At 41.5% G+C, this 19,130-nt stretch overlaps 1 protein-coding gene across 1 annotated transcript; it reads right to left on the bottom strand.

Annotated features, from left to right (window-relative positions):
• Positions 1-782: 782 nt before the first annotated feature.
• vma21 (vacuolar ATPase assembly factor VMA21) lies at positions 783-2,642 on the bottom strand. Its single transcript, XM_066714761.1, has 3 exons — positions 2,481-2,642; positions 1,808-1,917; positions 783-1,559 (listed from the first exon to the last, which is right to left on the bottom strand). The coding sequence occupies exons 1-3, from the start codon at positions 2,540-2,542 to the stop codon at positions 1,417-1,419; spliced, it is 315 nt and encodes a 104-aa protein (XP_066570858.1). The 5' UTR covers positions 2,543-2,642; the 3' UTR covers positions 783-1,416.
• Between the last annotated feature and the right edge of the window lie 16,488 nt (positions 2,643-19,130).

Raw genomic sequence — 19,130 nt, 5'->3', positions numbered from 1 at the left:
CACAATAATGAATCTCTGAACGGCAGCAGACAACATTAAAACCAGAAAACCAAAAAGCTTATTCTCAGACGCACGTCACTTCAAACTCACCCTCATCAAGGCAGCGGCACCTGCTGACCCTCCTGCAGTCATGCCATTCAATCACTCATTGCAGTGACACCGAGAGGGATTTCGTGGCTGCAGAGCTGTGCTTTCTTTTAACATCCTTAAAACAAAAAAGTCTGAAAACATCATCCCATCAATTAGTTTGCAGGTTTCCAATCTCTCCCCATGTCAGACGTGATGAGTCTGTAATCAGTCTCTCAGGAGCACAGTCCTGTGTCAACAGCACTACAGGCGTGACGCAGGAAACCGGTCTTTCATCTCATTCAGCCATCAATTAATCACACTGTGACTTCAGACAATGTAATAGCTTGGGATGGATTGTGAAATAAATGGAAAATAGTGTGGATACTGTCAACTGTATCTGAAAATATGCATCTTAATTTCATGACTTTTTATTCCAGCACTAAAACCAAATAATACAGAAATGAGATTTAACTCCTCTAATACACTCTGGGTTCAAAGAGTGTGTCTGTATTGTGTGTTTTGTGTGTATTGCATGTTTATTGTGTATTGCGTGTATTGTGTGTGTGCCCCTGACCGTCCACATTCAAGTGAATTGAAACAGCCTGCAGCAACATACAGGAACAGAACATTTTAACTTCCGAAACTTATTTTATTAATATTCAAAATACGTCATTTACACGTGTGTGTCCAGGACCTAATTAAACACTACTCACCATATTTAAATGTGTTTATTATTTTACTTTATAAATTAAAAACACACTTAAAAACAAACCATTTGAAACATTAATTGAGATCCCAGAGAGTAACTGCAGGGTTTTTCATTGTTCTTTAAATTCTAAATCGTTTCTAATTGTAGAAAGCAACTGGGGAGGAAATACAGCGACACTCAGTCGTACAGTTAAACACTTACAGGAGGTTAACTAACAGCAAAAACAAAAATCACCATTACAGGACATGCATTTCAAGATCGAATAGGTTTGATGCCACGTTTGCTCGTGTTAGTGGCTGGGGAGATCCGGGTTGTTTGAGAAGCGCTGACATCTTCAGACGTTATGAGAAGCCCTGTCCTGCACACTGTACTGTGTAGTGTCACCACTATTTGGTTGCGTTGCCGTTATTTTAAAAGATTCACACACAAACGAGCACAGCTTCCTGTGCATCGCGATTAAACAACCTGAACGCTACCAACACCAGCCGGACTGAACCCTCTGTTTGTGCAGCAACCCCAGTTTCCAGTCTGGAGGCACACGATATTCTGTTTTTCGGCTCTTGGCTGGTCGGTTCAGTGTCCTCCCTCCATGTTCTTTCCCAGGCGTCGTCTTCCCGAAAAAGAAACCCAGCTGGCGGTTAGTCCTGCTTCCCCTCCCTCCACTGCCGGGATCCCTCGTTCCAGGCGACGTACACAAACAGGGCCAGCACCACGTGCACGGCCACCACCGCCACGATGGCCGCGTAGAAGTAGCTGTCGTTACTGGACATGCCCATGGAGGCTGGAGAGGAGAGGGGAGGACAGTCACGATTGTGTGTGTGTGAGAGGATTGTAGCATTACCTAAAAACATCCACACATTTCCCAAAGCACTTAAATCATTATAATAAAAATTAGTAAGAACGTCTTAATATCTCAATGTTAATTGACTTTCAAAAACAGACAAAAACTTACAGCATACTGTACTGAAAATATAAAGATACAAATGACAATAATGTAGTGTAGAGGAACACAACCATTTATATATTTACCTTCAAATACATACGATTTCGTTGCAAAATACAGTCCTATGGGTAGAGTGACCATCAGGATAGTAAAGAAGAGAAGAGTCTTCAGGGCAGAGACCAGCGAGCCGTCATTGCTGAAGGACACAGAGGCACAAACACATGTCAGGTGTCAGACTGAAAACATCTATTTATGAGGGGGGAGATTCAATTTCAACACAACATGACGTCACAAAGTACAACAGCTACAAACGTGTCCCTCAGTGTGGCTGAACGGGCCGATGACGGCCGACTGCAGTGTTATTTGGTGGCACGTCTCTGCATGTGTATTTAGCGGGACTGCCCACCCTTGTTCTTGACTAAACCATCCCACACGGTGCTGCGCTGCGCGTCTCCAGTCAGTGCCAGACCTGCAGCACGACGACAGCCCGCTGGTGGACATTAACTATCAACGCAAACAGCGTGTCCGCCGCACAGATCACACGCAACACTGGGACACACAAGCACAGGGACACTGCACCGTGCCGGCCGCCTCAGGCTTCACAACCCTAATCACCGCGGTCCGGTCTGGTCCGGTCCGGTCCAGCGGGTTTACAGCACCGGGGCCAGGCTTCAGTGCCGAGGACAGGGCCTGTCTGCTGCCATCGCAGAGCATCACCCGTTACTTCACAGCGCTATCGCATTTACAGCGCCATCCTACCCTCTGAAGTCCGGGGCCGGACCCGGGGCCGCGTTGAGCGCCGTCTTGTCAAACCTCTCCATGTCCGCCTGCCCGTCTCTCAGCCGGGACACAGTGACCAGCCCGCAGCTCAACCCGAGTCAGAAACACAGCCTGCGGGACGCGCCACTTCCTGGAGCAGATCACATGACACGGGCGCTCTGACCACTTCCGCCAGCCTCGGCGCAGCCGGAGGTCGCGCCTGTGTTGCACATATCTACGCAGTTCTGCGCAGATCTGCAGAATCCCACATATCCCATTGGAGAAGGAGCGCAGACCTGGTCACATCCGAGCACATCTGCGCCACACAAACGCTTTCACCGCTAGACTGCAGAAGAGAGTCTGCGCCCGACGTCACCGTCTGCGCAGACGCAGCGCGGATAGCGTTGAAACAGAAGCTGCAGAGCAAACCAATCAGCTGTGACGGACATTGTTATTATTATTATTATTATTATTATTATTATTATTATTATTATTTATTATTATTACATTGTAACGGCTAATTTCAAAGCGCGTAGTGAGCACAGCGCAGACATCACAGCAGTGTCCAGGGCTGTGTGTCAATATCATGGCCTCCCTTAGCAGAGTGCGATCATATCAGCCGCACTTTTCATTTCCACTGTGATGACATGGTCGTGTAACCCCACCTGCCCCACTCCTGCTACTGCGCAGTCAGCCTGAGAAGCTGCGCAGCTATGCAGCCAAGGTCTGCGTGACCTCATCTGTTCAGGGTGAGACTTGGGCAGCTGTACCGCCGTCTGCGCAGAGAGCTTCACGCATCTCGGTCAAGTGTGCCTGTCGAGACAGCAGTAACGCACAGTTTGCGCATGATCTTCAGAGATCTCAGTAAAGGTCCTTAAAAGACCGATCTTTCCGCCCTGGCTGGCGGGGGGAGTTGTGGGATGGCCTCACGACAAAACGACTTCATATGTGAACACAATTCTGCTTCACAAAGTGCCATGGGTCTTGACTCGCATGGCACTACTGTCATGAGTAATGCAACTGGCTGCATTATTGCACTGCTCATGCATGTTGACCAACTCACTGTCCTTGTCCTTGTCTGCAGTCTGTCCTTGTGTTCAAGCAGGTGTGATGAGATATGAAGACACTGTTGTATTGGCTGGTTTCACAGACCTATCTGAAATAACACTGGGTAGTGCTATATGGGTCTGTGAAACCAGCTTATAAATTATAGTGAATTGTTAAATTCTGCACATCTGCATGGCAAATATTTTTAGTATACAATAGAGTAAATATTAAGTAAATGTAAAACTATTAGTGCTAAACCCATTCATAACCATGACAACATAATTTACTAATAATTAGTTTTGGTACATTTTCATTGGTTTTGCACATTCTCTCTGCCTCTGAACTCTGTCGCTCTTTCTTTCTAAGCTGTCGTTGGTTCACAGTGGCGTCCCTCGCCAGTGTCCTTCTTGCCCGGCTGCTCAGTCTGGAGGGACGGTTGATCTACAGTATCTGGGTGGTAAAATACTGCATCCATTTCTTGATGATTGAGTACACTGGGCTCACAGGGATATTCAGACACTTCAGTATATTTTTGTGCCCGTCTCCTGACCTGTGCTCTTCAATAACTTTATCCCTGACTTTCTTTAAAAGCTTCCTGGTCTTCATGGTTGAGTCTTTCTTGAAATTCACTGCCTGAGAGAAGAAGAATCCAGTGTTTTTATTCAGAAATCATGAGAACCCCTTTTACTGCACACAGACAGAGGCCATTCAACTAACTGTACGGCTCGTTAAGGTCATTTTGTGTGCCTGAATTAATGTAAGTTTGCACACAGAAAATGGTTTGAATTATTATGCAAAAATTACTTTTCCATATTTAATTAATATTACACTGTTGCAGAAAATCTGTGATTTTACCATTTCTGAATGGAAAACAATCTCAAACCTCTGACGGTCAGTAAATCTGGGGTGTCTGGTAGCCATAAGCATGATGTATGCTGCATAGTTATACTAGAGATGCTTGTGAGTTCGTCTCCTGTAGTTGGCCGTGTGAGCGACTGCTGGGTGATAACAGGTCAGTTTTCTATTGACATTGAAGATGATGGCGAGTCGTATATTGCCAGGTCAGTTTCTCTTCATGAACCTGTAACTCCATTCTGCAGGGACACCCGTGAAGTGCCTACATAATTTTGTTAATCAAAATTATATTTTAACCACACCATTTAAATAAACTGTACAGAACAGGGTATTATACGTGACTGAATTGTGGACAGCAACCTTCGACTGAATTGGATTTTTAAAAAAGAAATTGTAAATGTATATATTTTATGTAGTTTATGAGCAGAGTGGATTTTGCCCTTTGGGGAGTGCAGTTTTAAAGCAACGCAGGCAGAGCTGTCAGCATTTACAATGGCAAATCAGCATTTTGATTAAGAGAGCTTCCTCAGAGAAATGTTCTGTCTCCTCCAGGCTTCCAGCAGCTGCACTTCTTCTGCAGTCATAACGAATGAATGCAAATAACTGATTTGCTTTCTAATTGTCTCCTTGTTATACATATTTATTTCACATTCTGGCACTATCCAAGACATTACCTTCTTCATTTGAAGTGAAAGGCTTTAACTCATCGGTGAAGTGATTTGCTTAAGGAGTCGTGTTTTTTTCTCGTCCTGACCCTGATATCTCAATCAAAGTCTAAAACATGACAGGGTTTCATTGAGGTTTAATTCAAGTTAAAATAAGATTGGATTCTGAGCACGTCCACATTTTAGATTTCTATTGAATGTAAAATGACTGTACAGAACTGTATGTGTAAAGAATGTGAAACCTGTAGTTCCAGGGCAAACAACATGTGAAGACACTGTAAATGTCACAGCACTATTGACTTTATCTGGACGACCATCTGTTGACCACAGGTCATATTATCTGACTTCAGTGCTGTCTGATGTGTGGAGGCTTCATATGGATGGAGCTGAGGAATGTGTTGACAGTTTACAATAACAGGTGTTGCACCGACAGCTGGAATAAAAACACGTCCCTGAGACACATTATACACTTACACAACTAGTATTCAATAACTCTTAAATTAATTAAATGGTAGACTGAAAAGTTAACCGTCTCATTTTTAACATCAAACAGCGACAATAATGATAATTAACAATGAACAACAACAACAATGAATCATAATAAACATGTTGTTCTGTTGTATTAACATGTCAAGTTTGAAACAGTGCTGACAATGCGAACCGGACCTTCATACTTTCTGAAAACTTGGGATTCAGTCAGAGAGGGATGTGTTCCTGTCTGTGATGCTTATTAATAGGAGGTGTTTACCCAGCATGCCGTTCAAAGACCTCAGTTCTGTCAGTGCCTGGCCAGTCATCCGACATAAACCCCACTGAGCACATGTGGGCTGTATTTGACCGATCCTTGTGAAAGCGAGCAGAGAAACCAACACAAGTCACTCAGAACAACCTTGACCTTCTGGCAACCGGGACTCCAGTGAAACGTCCTGTTGAGAGTCAGACCCTCGCGACACTGAGCTGCAGCTGTGACCCACATTGCCCTTCACACACCACTCGGGTCACTGTGATGATCTGGGCTGTGAAGATCATGCCATCCACTCACAATCATTAGAGAGACAATCACTGCAGATGGTATTTAAATACACCCCCTTAAATGCGCTTCCTCCAGTTATTAGGACTTTATTACTCTGTGTGAGAGCGACTCTGTTAAGTGCCGGGAACATCACATGATCTTTAAACATTCAAACACCTGAACAGGAATCACTTGATGGGTTTAAGTGATTGGTGTCAGAATTAAATGTTAAAAAAGGAATATCTGAATATGTGTTAAATCTTTTCTCGAATGAAAATTATAATTGTGCAGTCAGCTTGACATGAAGCAACAGGCCAGACAAGAATCTACAACAGATCTGTAAATTCGTTGTGTTGTTCACAAGGACAGAATTGTGTCACGAAGAAATGAAGCTTCTATTTGATCTTTGGGTGCGTTTGACCTCGGAGGGAAGTTGTTGTTAAAGCTGCCATGCTTGGTTTCAAAACGTCGACAAACATTTGCAGTTTAACTGCCGCTGTTTGTGTGCACAACACACAGATTGGGTTTGCAGTCTCATGTCTGGGAAGAACAAAGCAACAATGATCTGTCCACTCTGAATTGAACAATCTGTACTGCACTTACAGCTGATGTTATTGGAACGTATCAATTCATCAATTAATTGACTGCAGGGGACTGAGAGGTGTGAACTCACTCCTCTTTTATTGTTTCTGCCGAGACAATACCTTTTCTCTGTGTGTGGATGTGGTTGTGAGGAGGTTATTAAACTTTTCATTAAAAGTTAAACTTTTATCTTCTTTATAATTCCATCTAAACATTCCCAAATATGATTAAAAACAAAACAAAAAGAAAAGTAATTAGCTTGCTGGCCACACATGGGTCACAAAATATCCCTTTGTGAGCTGCCTATTGGCAGCCCCTGCAGTACACCGTCATGGTGAACCAGTGACTAAACTAGCAAGGCAAGGTGCACATGGGACAGGTCGCCAGGCTGCGGCAGAGCAGTGTACGCACACTCACACACACACACCCACACACACACGCACACACACACACACACGCACACACGCATACACATGCACGCACACACACACACATGCACGCACACACACGCACACACATACACCCACACACACACACACACGCATACACATGCACGCACACACGCACACACACACGCACGCATACACATGCACGCACACACACACACGCGCACACACACACACACACACACACGCACACACATGCACGCACACAAACTTCAGAGAGCTCAATCAACCTAAGTAGCCTGTCTTTAGTATGTGGGAGAAAACCAGAGAACTCAGAGAAAACAGACAATCAGACCCAAGAGCTGTGGGTCGGTAGTGGTGCCTGCAGTGGCACTGACCCGTTGCGACCCTGGAGGAACACACAGTACATAGATCTTGGAAGACAATTTTGATGGACAACAGGAATAGACATTGTTTAGCAGGAACAATGCAAATTATTTCACAAGAAACTGAAACACAAACAACGTGCCACATGCCCTGTAACCATTTCAATTTCCACGCTTCAGCCTCGGGGGGGATGAATAATGGCTGCTCTCTGAGAGACGATCGCTATGGCAGAGGAAAACGACGGCGGGAAATGTCGGCAGTAATGCTTGCAGTTGAAGAGGGGACCCGAAAGGTGAAAGATGAGAGTACTCGACAGCCGAGCATCGGAATAATGGATCTCCGAGGCAATCATGAAACCCATTCAGGCCACTGCCAAAAACTCAACAGCCAATAATTACACTCCTACTCTCTAACCCTGGCAATTTGACTCGGTCGTGCTTTGATTGCAGCAACTATTCCGCTGCACTTTTTGAGCACAGTCACACATTCCTGGGTTTCTTTGGGGAATTCGTCAAGGGATGCCACTTTCAAGTGCCGGTGTTATTAATCACTCCGTAAAGACCTGACTTCCGCTGCGTGACTCACAGATGGCACTCGGCCGCGCAGCACTCTCAGAGAGGGGAGCTGCCGAAGCACAGCGGCTTGTGTGCGCTGACACCCAGCCAAAGCGTTTCACATTCATGAAGCCAGTCAGTGGGTTTTTGTGATTGATGTGACGAGAAGGAAAACTGTTAGTTGTATGACATGTTAATAAAAATAGGATCAGTTGTTAAACAAGAAACACATACAACTCATACACTAGTATTTGAAGTGTATACTTAATTTCTGGTGGTTGTTTTTACTGCCATCTGCTGCTCATTAACAGCTGTAACAGTATCTTAATAGTGATCATGTTGTAATTAAGAACATATAGATATAAGAAAGTGTCCAATCGAGAGGAGCCCATTCGCCCCATCGTGCTCGTTTGATGTCCATTAATAACTAAGTGATCAAGGATCCTATCCAGTCTGTTTTTGAATGTTCCCAAATTGTCTCTTCAGCCACATCGCTGGGGAGTTTGTTCAGATTGTGACGCCTCTCTGTGTGAAGAAGTGTCTCCTGTTTTCTGTCTTGAATGCCTTGAAGCCCAATTTCCATTTGTGTCCCCGGGTGCGTGTGTCCCTGCTGATCTGGAAAAGCTCCTCTGGATTGATGTGGTCGATGCCTTTCATGATTTTGAAGACTTGAATCAAGTCCCCACATAGTCTTCTCTTTTGAATTGCTCAATTCATCAATGTTTTGTGAAGCCGCCTGCAGTCAGGGGTCGGGGGAAGTCCTTGCCTGAAGCTGAGAGCTGCCACTGGGTTGCAAATTCCTTATAAAAGGTATATAGTGCTAGATTTTGTTATTGGGGGAATAACAATACCTCAGAAGGGTGTTATATAATAACTTGAGCATCAAAGAAGGGATATTGGGAATGATGTGCCATCTGGAAAGGAGGAAACACTGACTGGGTGAAATCCCACAATGAGCTGGGGGATATGGGGACAGGTCATGGGGGAGGACAGAGGCTGGGGTCATGTGACACAGGGGACCATTCGCTTGACTTAAAAACCAGCTGTGCAGATTCCCCCGTTTGGCGAAAAAACATAGGGCAGAGATCAGTAACAGCTGGAGCTCGACGGGGCAGCCGTGTGGGTTATTAAAAACATTCACTGAACACATTACAAATCATGCTGACGTGCAATAGCTGAACCTGATCCAATTCAGGACAATGAGACTTTAATGACATTTTATACATTGTTCCAAATATGTCAGCTGTTATATAGATTTTAAAAAGCGCTGGCTATAGCACTGATCCCTTATGCTCCCATCACAGATGCAATTTCATACGAGCACTGCCGGATCATGTGTTTTTGTGTTGTTTAATTGGCTCATAGTGATATAAACTACGATCGCCCCAGGCATACTGTCCACGCTACAACACAACCACTGGTGCAAGCTTTTAACAGTCAATTTGTTTTTATAAGTCTATACAAAATGAAAAAAAAACTGCAGGGCAGAAATCTCATGAAAGGCAGAGAGGAGTATAAAGAGTTATATTTCCAACACAAATTGGTAGTACGATGATTTTTAAAAAACTTTTTACAGGGAAACTGCTTTCAAGGCATTTTGTTTATTAAGTACAACTTTTTTACTGCCTGGAAAGTAATTGCAGTCCAGGGCAGAAACAAACTCTCTGTTATTATGACTAATCATAGTTATATTGGTGTTATATTTTAGTTAGATGGGTGTTATGAATTGTGCAAGCCCCGATACGGACAGTTCTGCAGGGCGGATGGATGAACACGTTGCCAAGCTGGAGGAGAAGCTGGTTTTTGGCAGCTCATTTATTTCAGCAGGGTTCTGACCTCTCCCACATAGGTATTAAAACATAAACGCTTTGACTTTTCTATGCTCTCTGGCTGCATGTGTTGTTGTTGCAGTGCTATTGGATGTAGGTAATAATAAAAGTGTTTGTCCTGTGTGTTTATTTTTCCTCTCTGGAAGGCCTCACAGCGGGGGGGGACAGACTGTACTGAAAACAGTGCCTGAGAGACGGCAGATACAACAAGAGAGCAGGGATGGAAATCGCAGCTCTGGCCTCAATCACAACTTGGAGCTGCCCGCTAATTGCACATTACAGTCACATTAATTAACTGTCTTTGTGTTTGATGGTGGATTTTTCCTCCACCACAATATATTGTTATTGTGTAATTTGTTATTTAACAGCAGCAGCAGCAGCAGCACACAGGACAGTAAACGGCCGGGATGCTCACTCTGTGATGGATATATGAGCGGCACACAATAGAGCATCATTCCCCCAGATTACTGCTCTCCCCTCTGTCTCCTGCTGCAGGGATCACAAATCTCCCAATACGTCCCATGACAAGGGCTGATACTTTCTGATAACAGCCTAGGAGCAGGAGGGGAGAGGAAAGGCTCGGAGTCAGACTGATGGACAAATGAGACAAGGGTTATGAGTCAGTGAGAGGAGGCTGTGATCTGGCTTCTGAAAGGTGGATGTGATTGTGCAAGATTTATAAAGGGCAGGCTATTAAAAGTGACATCTACTTAGAAAACTTTTGATAACCTATAGTTACTAAGATGAAACCCTAACACTGTCTATACATCTGTAAATGTTAGATCCAGATGTGAATATTGTATCTGTGTATCTGTGTGTTGATACGGGGTATTATGACCTATGATCATATTATTATTATTTACAGTATTTATTTCTTGGTATAAGAACATAAGATCGAGAGGAGCCCATTCGCCCCATCGTGCTCGTTTGGTGTCCATTAATAACTAAGTGATCAAGGATCCTATCCAGTTTGTTTTTGAATGTTCCCAAATTGTCTCTTCAGCCACATCGCTGGGGAGTTTGTTCAGATTGTGACGCCTCTCTGTGTGAATAAGTGTCTCCTGTTTTCTGTCTTGAATGCCTTGAAGCCCAATTTCCATTTGTGTCCCCGGGTGCGTGTGTCCCTGCTGATCTGGAAAAGCTCCTCTGGTTTGATGTGGAGCGATGCCTTTCATGACTTTGAAGACTTGGATCAAGTCCCCACGTAGTCTTCTCTGTTCCAGGGTGAAAAGGTTCAGGTCCTCAGTCTCTCAGTAGGACGTTCCCTTCAGACCTGGAATAAGTCTGGTTGCTCTCCTCTGAACTGCCTCTAGAGCAGCGATATCTTTCTTGAAGTGTGGAGCCCAGAACTGTCCACAGTATCCTGATGAGGCAGATGTCCTTATCCAGGGTGACTTCAAGGTTTCATGGTTTCATGGTTATATGCAGTACAAATATTGTATTAGAAATAGTATAATATTAGCAACATACAGCAGAAGAGTTTAAAATATATTGCATTAAAATAGATGGCATATCCAGAAACAAAACAAACAAACAAAACAAAAAATATATAATTATTTATATAATGACATGGAACTAGGAGGGGTAAAGGATTGCCAACAGAGGCCCTGTGTGGATAAATTATACAATTATTCTGATTACGTATTACAACATTTTATTAACTGTATTCCAACAAGAATAATATGAATAATAATATGAGATCACAACATTTATTTAAACAAGTTTATATTTTATAATGACATATTTCTCAAATCCGAGTCACGAAGAGAACTTGGGGAACCTTGTGAACGTTTTGCCCCTTTTTCCCTGCGGCCTCTTCGTGACTCAGATTTGTTTTAATAACATTAATAATCACATCTGGCTGCTCTCTCCCAAAGTGCCGTTCTCATCCCATCCCTTCCCCTGATCCCAGGTGCGACACTCAGAGAGGTGCTGTTTTTCCTGTGCAGAAAATTGATCACATGGGACCTTTTGTGTAACTGGAAGAATTCATGAGCCGGTAAACCTGGCAGGCTGTGAAAACAATACATGGGAGACATTTTGTTATATCTCTTAAACTCAACTTCTGTTGTGAGTATTTGTTTTTTAAATAAAGGATTGCAAAAGTCACCTTATAATGGGACTGATTTGCAGTAATCTTACAAAAGTAACCCTCCCAAAACTGTATAGATGTATAAATCTTCTCATCTTTTATGTGGTCATCCCTCTTCTCTTGAGATCTGTTCAGTAGCTTCCTTTGTCCATCTTTGATCTGTTCTTGTTTAAATGTATCCGGCATTTAACATTTTCACTCTTGCACTGATGCCGCATAATTTTGTTTCTTCTCTGATACATTCATGCATCTTTCTCTCTGCTTGTTATTCCAGGTTGACATCTGCAGATGCTTCCACAGTTTCGGTAACATTTTGCATTTAGTGGCCAGGTTTTAGAGCAATAAGTGCTCAAGTACTTTTTTTCTCCAGGCTAATGCAAGTCAAATTAAACCTACTTTAATACAGTCAAGTTATGGTGAATGGGGCAATAAACCCTACTCAATGAGAAGTATGCAGAGGACACTTAATCCAAAAAGGTTGTATACAATATTTTTTTTTCTAGACAGATACCTGTTTGTCTCTGAGAATAGACAACAACCCCTAGATGGCGCTATTTGTCAGCTCAGTATTTTTATTTACTGAGACATTTTATACCCATTTTAATTGATGGATTTGTCGCCTAATCCTGGAAGAGTTCCAGCTCCAGCATATTGCAGTTTTAGCAAACAATGCCATCATCTCCTGACAGACTTCATAAAAACCATCCACCGTAACCCAGCGAGAAGCTAAAGAGAAACAGGTTATTTTGTTTGCTGTTGTTATGAGTTATGAATTAATTTAATTCAAGGTAAGGTGTTTATGGCACATAAATGATGTAGATTTGAAAGCTCTATTATAAAGTTTTATTTAACAGGGCATGTCCATCAAAGCTTTCTGGAGTTACGAGAACAAACATGTAATTTCCAATGCCACAAGTTAGAAAAAGTACATTTGTTTAAGTTAAAAAGAGCAAGAATAAACACCTGATGAAAAATGCAATTGCAAATTTGTACCCTAACAGACTGACTGATTAGATGAACATCTTTGTCTTCACGAGTAAGAAATGTCTCTTCCAAAGTCCACAACATGTGAATATTATATTACTGTTCGTCAAGTTAAAATCATGTGTGTGTGATCATCTCTGAAACCCACATGTCTTTCCCACTGTTCACAGTTCTCTGTGCACTCAGTCAATGTCCACAAATGAGACAGACCTACAGGTCATTTCAGCAGTAGGTTTTGGGGCGGCCATATGGCTACATTGTCACCAAACACAAGGACACAACTCAAAATTGTTTTAAAATGGACATATATTAAGATTGAAGTATTGTTGAACTGCAATAAAAGTAATGAATTATGGCTGATGAGATATTTGTATAGATATGTATTAATTTCTGTTTCTAAATTTGTGTTATCACCACAATTAATGTTTATTAGCAGTTCACTCAGCCCCGGCAGTAATTTGACTGCATGCTGAAATTTAGCACCAATATTTGTCTCAACAAAGGTCTAATGCTTCAATGTTTAATTTGTGAATTGATTTCGGTTGAAGCACATGTTTCAAATGCTGTTCACAGTGTTCTGGTGACAATGGAATCACATGGTCAGGCAACGTCACAGGGTTTTGACGCCATAACAGCCTTCTGTCTATAAAACGTGTCTCTAATTTGAATGCAATCTAGAAGATGTACAGAAGATACAATGTGTAAACTTTGTAATAATAAGCGGTCATATCTTACTTGCAACACGGATGATGTTATTTTGATGGATCAGAAGTATTAATTAAATGTAATTTGCTTTTAAAATGTTTTAATATGTGTAAGAAGTGGACTGTTTTCATACAGGCAAATGACTGTGGGGAAATATAATATTGTGTATTGATCTGTTATTCCTCTCAATCTGCCGTTGCTGCTTTTCAGACTCTCGTATTTTATGGTTATTAAACACATTTCACTCCTTATTATAGAAAAGTCAATGAAGCTACAGAAAAGTTAATGATGTGTTTTAAACATGGGTATTTGTTGGAAGTTATTTCTTCCAGGGGGAATTTGAATTTGTAGATTTCAGTTCAGCGAAATACAGTTTTTGTCCTGGAAACATTCATGAGTGAACAACAAAACAGTTATTTCACTGATGAGTTTCTAGATTGAAGACTTTGCTCAATAGAATTACTGTTTAGTTTTAGCCATTTATTGTGTAAGAAAAGTGATTCCCTGCTTTCATTGTGTGCCTGATAATTTTGTGCTTATGGGGCAAAATAAAGTGGAAATCCATTTCTTTTCATAGCAATAAGAGTCTACTTTTTTGCATAACCCTGGTTTCCCACAGTAAGAGAAGCTGTGTTTACACGGCCATATCTGAGCAGAAACAACCGCATCACATGGCTGTGTAAACGCACTTAGTGTCCAGCTTACAGTTTGATTTCAAGTATTCATGGAAAGCGATAGTAGAGGGTCTAGAATGAAATGCAACATTTTTATGTTTGCTGGCCCATCAGGAAACAAATATTCCCTGTGATATGAAGAAGACATGACAGTGTTATATAAACTGTTATATAAAAATATAATTCAGACTGGTAAGCTTAATGTATTCACTAGATACAAGGCTCAGTCAGATTGTCTTACAAAGTGTTATGTATTGTAAGCCAGTTCTCTGCGTGTGTCACTTACTCCCCTCTTGAGTTTGAGTAGACAGGAGGCCATGGAGGGACTGCAGTGACTTCATCGCGCTTGCTTGGCTATTTCTATATATAGGATATATTTGTCACTGACATCTTTGTGTCTTTTGTTATATTGGCGTTTGTTCAAATTTATGTTAAGTGTGTTTATTGATTCAATATGTTCATCCAACTGTGAAAGTATATGACAGTTTTTTTTACACTTGCTTTGACACATTTTTCAAAAGATTGTGCCAAAGTGCAAAACTCACAAACACAAAAGCCCCAACTGTGCTGTGAAGCTCTGAGCATCAGACACAGGATATCATGATTAAAACAAAGCGCAAAACTTCCTCACCTGCTCTGTATTGTCTGGACGATATTGGACCTGTTACAAATGCTAATTGTTATTCATGCCAAATAACGACATGGTTTATTGTTTGGAAACAATTACTGCTCATAATTACTGCACATGTTCTCGTTAACACAGAGTTAACGTATTTAAATAGTGATTTTATTTAACTAAAGATTAACAATATGTACAATAATTACTCTGTAAAATGTCCTGCAGCATGTGTCTCTAGCTCTGCTGAAGTCCTCCGGCAGCCGTCTGAGACGGGGTCCTGTATATGTTAAACCTGGCTTGAGACACCGGTTCGGGGTTGGTGTCGGGGGTCATGTGGTCAAATGCTTATTTATTGTAGCCATGGAGCAGTCTGAACTGACTGAGTTTGGCGAGGTACACACAAAATGCTCTGATGTTACGCATACTGTACGTACATGAAGAGTAATGACATGAATTGCCTTACTTCAAGCTTGTTCAAACTCTTGATGCATAGTCTCTCTCCCTACATAGTCTTGACCTGAATTGAAGCTGTGTGCTGATCCATTGTGCCTCAGCATTTTACAATCAAACACTGAGTCACAGATTGTCTTAAATAAACAAACAAACAAACAAATAAATAAATAAATAAATAGCAGTTGTGTCAGTATTGATTAGGTACACAATTGTATATTCCTTGCCTCAGCTTCGTGTACAATACAGAAACGCCCAGTAACACTAAAACCTCTTTCTGTGATTGCACTTTGGAATTGATGCAAATTGAGTTTGATGCTGACGATGAGGAGGACCACTAACATTGGGAATTCAATAGAAGTCTTATTCTTCTTGTGCTAGTTATTATTATTAGTGTCTGTATGTTAGGGTTGTGGTCAGACAGGTAGGACAGTGAGGGTCTTTAGAGTCCCAACAGATATTATCCATCCCTGGGGAACGATCTTTCATACAGGGTAAAATATGGATCATTCGCTGGCTCAGTTTACACCATCTCCTGATTAAAAGCCCTTCCGTCAATTCCCAGGCAGCACTTGTTCACTAAGGATACGTTACCATATATTTAAGAGTTATTATTATATATTTTTTGTGCAACATATTAAACCTGACGCTCACAATTATCTGGATAACTTAAACCTGTGCAACAGGTCCCTGAACTACAGAGTGTGGATGTGTTGCTTCAGGAGATTAATGACAGTGATCTGAGATGGTATGTCAGTTATTCTTAGTGGAAACATGTCATTGGTTAAGTAGGCATTAGAGAAATAGAGAAAAAAAGAAACACTTTTAAATCATTAGAGAAATAACACAGGGCTTGAATTTAGATGTACAATTAGATTAAGCAATCCTGAATATAAACATTAATTGGTGTCCTTCTGAGAAACAAATACATCAAAGTCGAAAAACAATCTGAGGAATCCCAAGTGCTTATTTAGAAATGGATATTTTAAACACAGCCTGACATGAACAAGGTCTGCCTTTTGATTGTTCAAGTAGCACCATGTTGTCAGTACAGCTTAAAAAACAATGAAGCAAAACCAAAATGGTTTCACAGAGAATTGAAAACTCTCACTTCTCTCGTAATATTAAGGCATTCGTACAGACAAGCCCTGTGCAAAGAGCAAAATAGTTTTAAGATCCCTGAAGTACTCTGCTCTTTGTCACAGAGAGATGAGACGTCTCTGGGCCTGTGTTTCACAGCTGGAGGAGGATCTGCGATTGAACAGGGAGGGCGAGGAGAACAAAGCTTCCTCCCTAGCAACTCGGGCTGGAATCAGCGAGGGATGTATTAATCAATCCACCATCAGCCAGCGCTTCCACTGATTGCCCCACTGAGTCGAGGAGATCGGGTTCGCATTAGATCTCAGCCCAACAGTCAGTCGAAGGTTATCTCAATCACCACACCACACATGAATTTGTGTTTTGGCAAGTGCGAGTCTGAAGTGTTCCTTCTGTCCGAAGCCTCGATGCTCGGTGCGGCTGACTGCCTCTTTAAGAATAGGATTGTTTAGGAGAGGTATCTGAACAAGCAGTCCTTTTTCAGCGGCTCACACTCGAGACAGCTGGCCTGAGAGAGGATCTCAAGAGCACACAGACACGGGCAGAATTAATCTGGTGACTCAGAGTGAGTGCGATCAGAGTTTTAGCTTAAGTGCTCTTGTAAAGCAGATGTGAAAATGTATGTTCTTCCTGCCTTCGCCACGGCTGACAGTCAGGACCCCGTGTTCTCTGTGTTCCCATTTAATCTGGGAAACTACATACTTAAAAAAAAGATACAACTAGTGTCATTACCGCCTATAAGCACCAGTCTAGGAAAAATCAAAAGCACGTCTTCACAGGCTTCATGCAATATAACTACAGCTCTGAACCATTTACATGGGTCCTGTCCACACGGGTTGAGACGTGTTTATCTCATGACTGCAAACAAAGGAACATGTACATGTAAATATAGACATGCATTAATAATCAGCTCTCCTTATTATATGATTTGTACAAACATCCCACACAGATTTTCTACTTGACACGGTACAGATTGTTCTTACAAACGACAACAACAGCATCTCACTGGAGAGATGTTCTTTCTTACAAATCCAGGTACAACGGCTGTCTTGTTCACATGGGATTATGGGGTCTTTAGAACAGTATAATATTATTTATAACACTTACATTACAATGATGATGTTTTCATTGTTCAGATTGGTCCTCATGTTGAATTGAAAGTTGACTATTTGAATGATTTGATTCCTTTTAATATCTTAAATATAGACTATGGTACTGATTCTCTTCACTTTATAGGTACCAGGGTTTGTAACATTCAGGAATACCATATTTGTATATTGAAATATATTGTGACATATTTTTTATATAATGTGTAAATGATTACTGTTCATCATTATAACCATAATACTTATTGGTAAAAGGGCTTATTTTGTCTATGTATTCAGATCAAAATGATTTCATAGAGCTCAAATTTTATGTCCATAATTATTATTATTTGTTTTCAGATGAAACATTTTCAAATCATTACGAAGCACAATAATATAATATGTGCAAAATATAATACGAAATAAATATATATATATATTAAAAATACAAAACTAAAATATCTTAATTGAATCAGCAGTTACAGCTGTGAGTCTGTTGCGATCGGTAGATTTGCCAATATTTGACTATTCTTCTATACAAAACAGTTTCAAGCTCTTTCCTTGGAGAGCGTTGATGAATCTTCAAATCATGCTACAATATTCCGATTTGTTCCTTAGTCACTCTAGTGTAGCTGAAAGGTGAACTTCCATCTCAGTTTCAACTGTCTTGCAGAGGGCAGCAGCTTTTCCTCCAGGACTTTTGACCCAGTGCCCCAGTCCGATGAGACACATCCCCATAGCGTGATGCTGCCCCACCAGGCTTCACAGCAGGGATGGTGTTCTGTGGGTGATGCCTGTGTTGGGATTGAAACAAACATGACGCTTTGCATTGAGACCAGAAAGGTCCATTTTATTTTTTCCATACTTCATAGGGGATTCAAGGTGGGCTTTCTTGAGGACCATACAGGACAGATTGGTGGAGTGCTTGGGATACTATTGTCACATGCACACGCTGACCAGTCTTGGCCATAAATGTCTGTAGTTCTTACAAAGTTGCCACTGGCATCTTGGTAGCCTCTCTGATCTGTCTCCTTACTTGGTCTTACAGTTTGGAGAGATGGCCTGATCTAGGCAGGGTCTATGTGGTCTCATACACCTTCAACTTCTTAATAATAGGCTTTGATATTTTTTATACCCTTCCCCTGATCTGTGCCTTTCAAGAACTTTATCCCAGAGTTATTTGAGAGCTCCTTGGTGCTCATGGTTGAGTCTTTGCTTTGAAATGCTCTACACAGCAGGAACTGCTAAATTTATCCTGAAATCCATGTGAGTCACTACAGTTTAACACAGGTAGAGGCCACTTGGAAGCTGTTGGATAGGATGTGCAAATAAATGGAAAAATACTGCACTTTAAGGCAACAAAAGTTGAGCATTTTGAAAGGGGGTGTAGACCTGTTGATTAAATGTTGTATTGCAGCTTCTGAGAGGTAAAGTATAAAAGTTATGAAAAGCAAATGAGCAGCTATGACTGAAGATAGCCCTGTGCAGACATGTAATATCCAGTTGAAAAAAAAAACATAACACAAGATACGATATGATGTTAGCTCAGCTGCTAACTCGCTTGTTATCCTTCACAGAACTGCATTGTAAGTCAATATGGCTCCAGGGAAAGAGATAAGTGTAATG

This window comes from Amia ocellicauda, chromosome 10 (genome assembly GCF_036373705.1).
Source record: "Amia ocellicauda isolate fAmiCal2 chromosome 10, fAmiCal2.hap1, whole genome shotgun sequence".
Taxonomy (NCBI): Eukaryota; Metazoa; Chordata; class Actinopteri; order Amiiformes; family Amiidae; genus Amia; species Amia ocellicauda.
Note: the sequence above shows the minus strand (reverse complement) of the source record. Positions and strands in the feature narration are given on the sequence as shown.

What these genes read in the sequence shown, in the direction of transcription:
- vma21 (XM_066714761.1), bottom strand. Translation starts at nt 2,542, where the DNA reads ATGGAGAGGTTTGACAAGACGGCGCTCAACGCGGCCCCGGGTCCGGCC. An exon ending in CCGGCCCCGGACTTCAGAGG is followed by an intron (nt 1,918 to 2,480) that starts GTAGGATGGCGC and finishes TGTGTCCTTCAG; the next exon opens with CAATGACGGCTCGCTGGTCT. An exon ending in GAAATCGTATGTATTTGAAG is followed by an intron (nt 1,560 to 1,807) that starts GTAAATATATAA and finishes TCTCCTCTCCAG; the next exon opens with CCTCCATGGGCATGTCCAGT.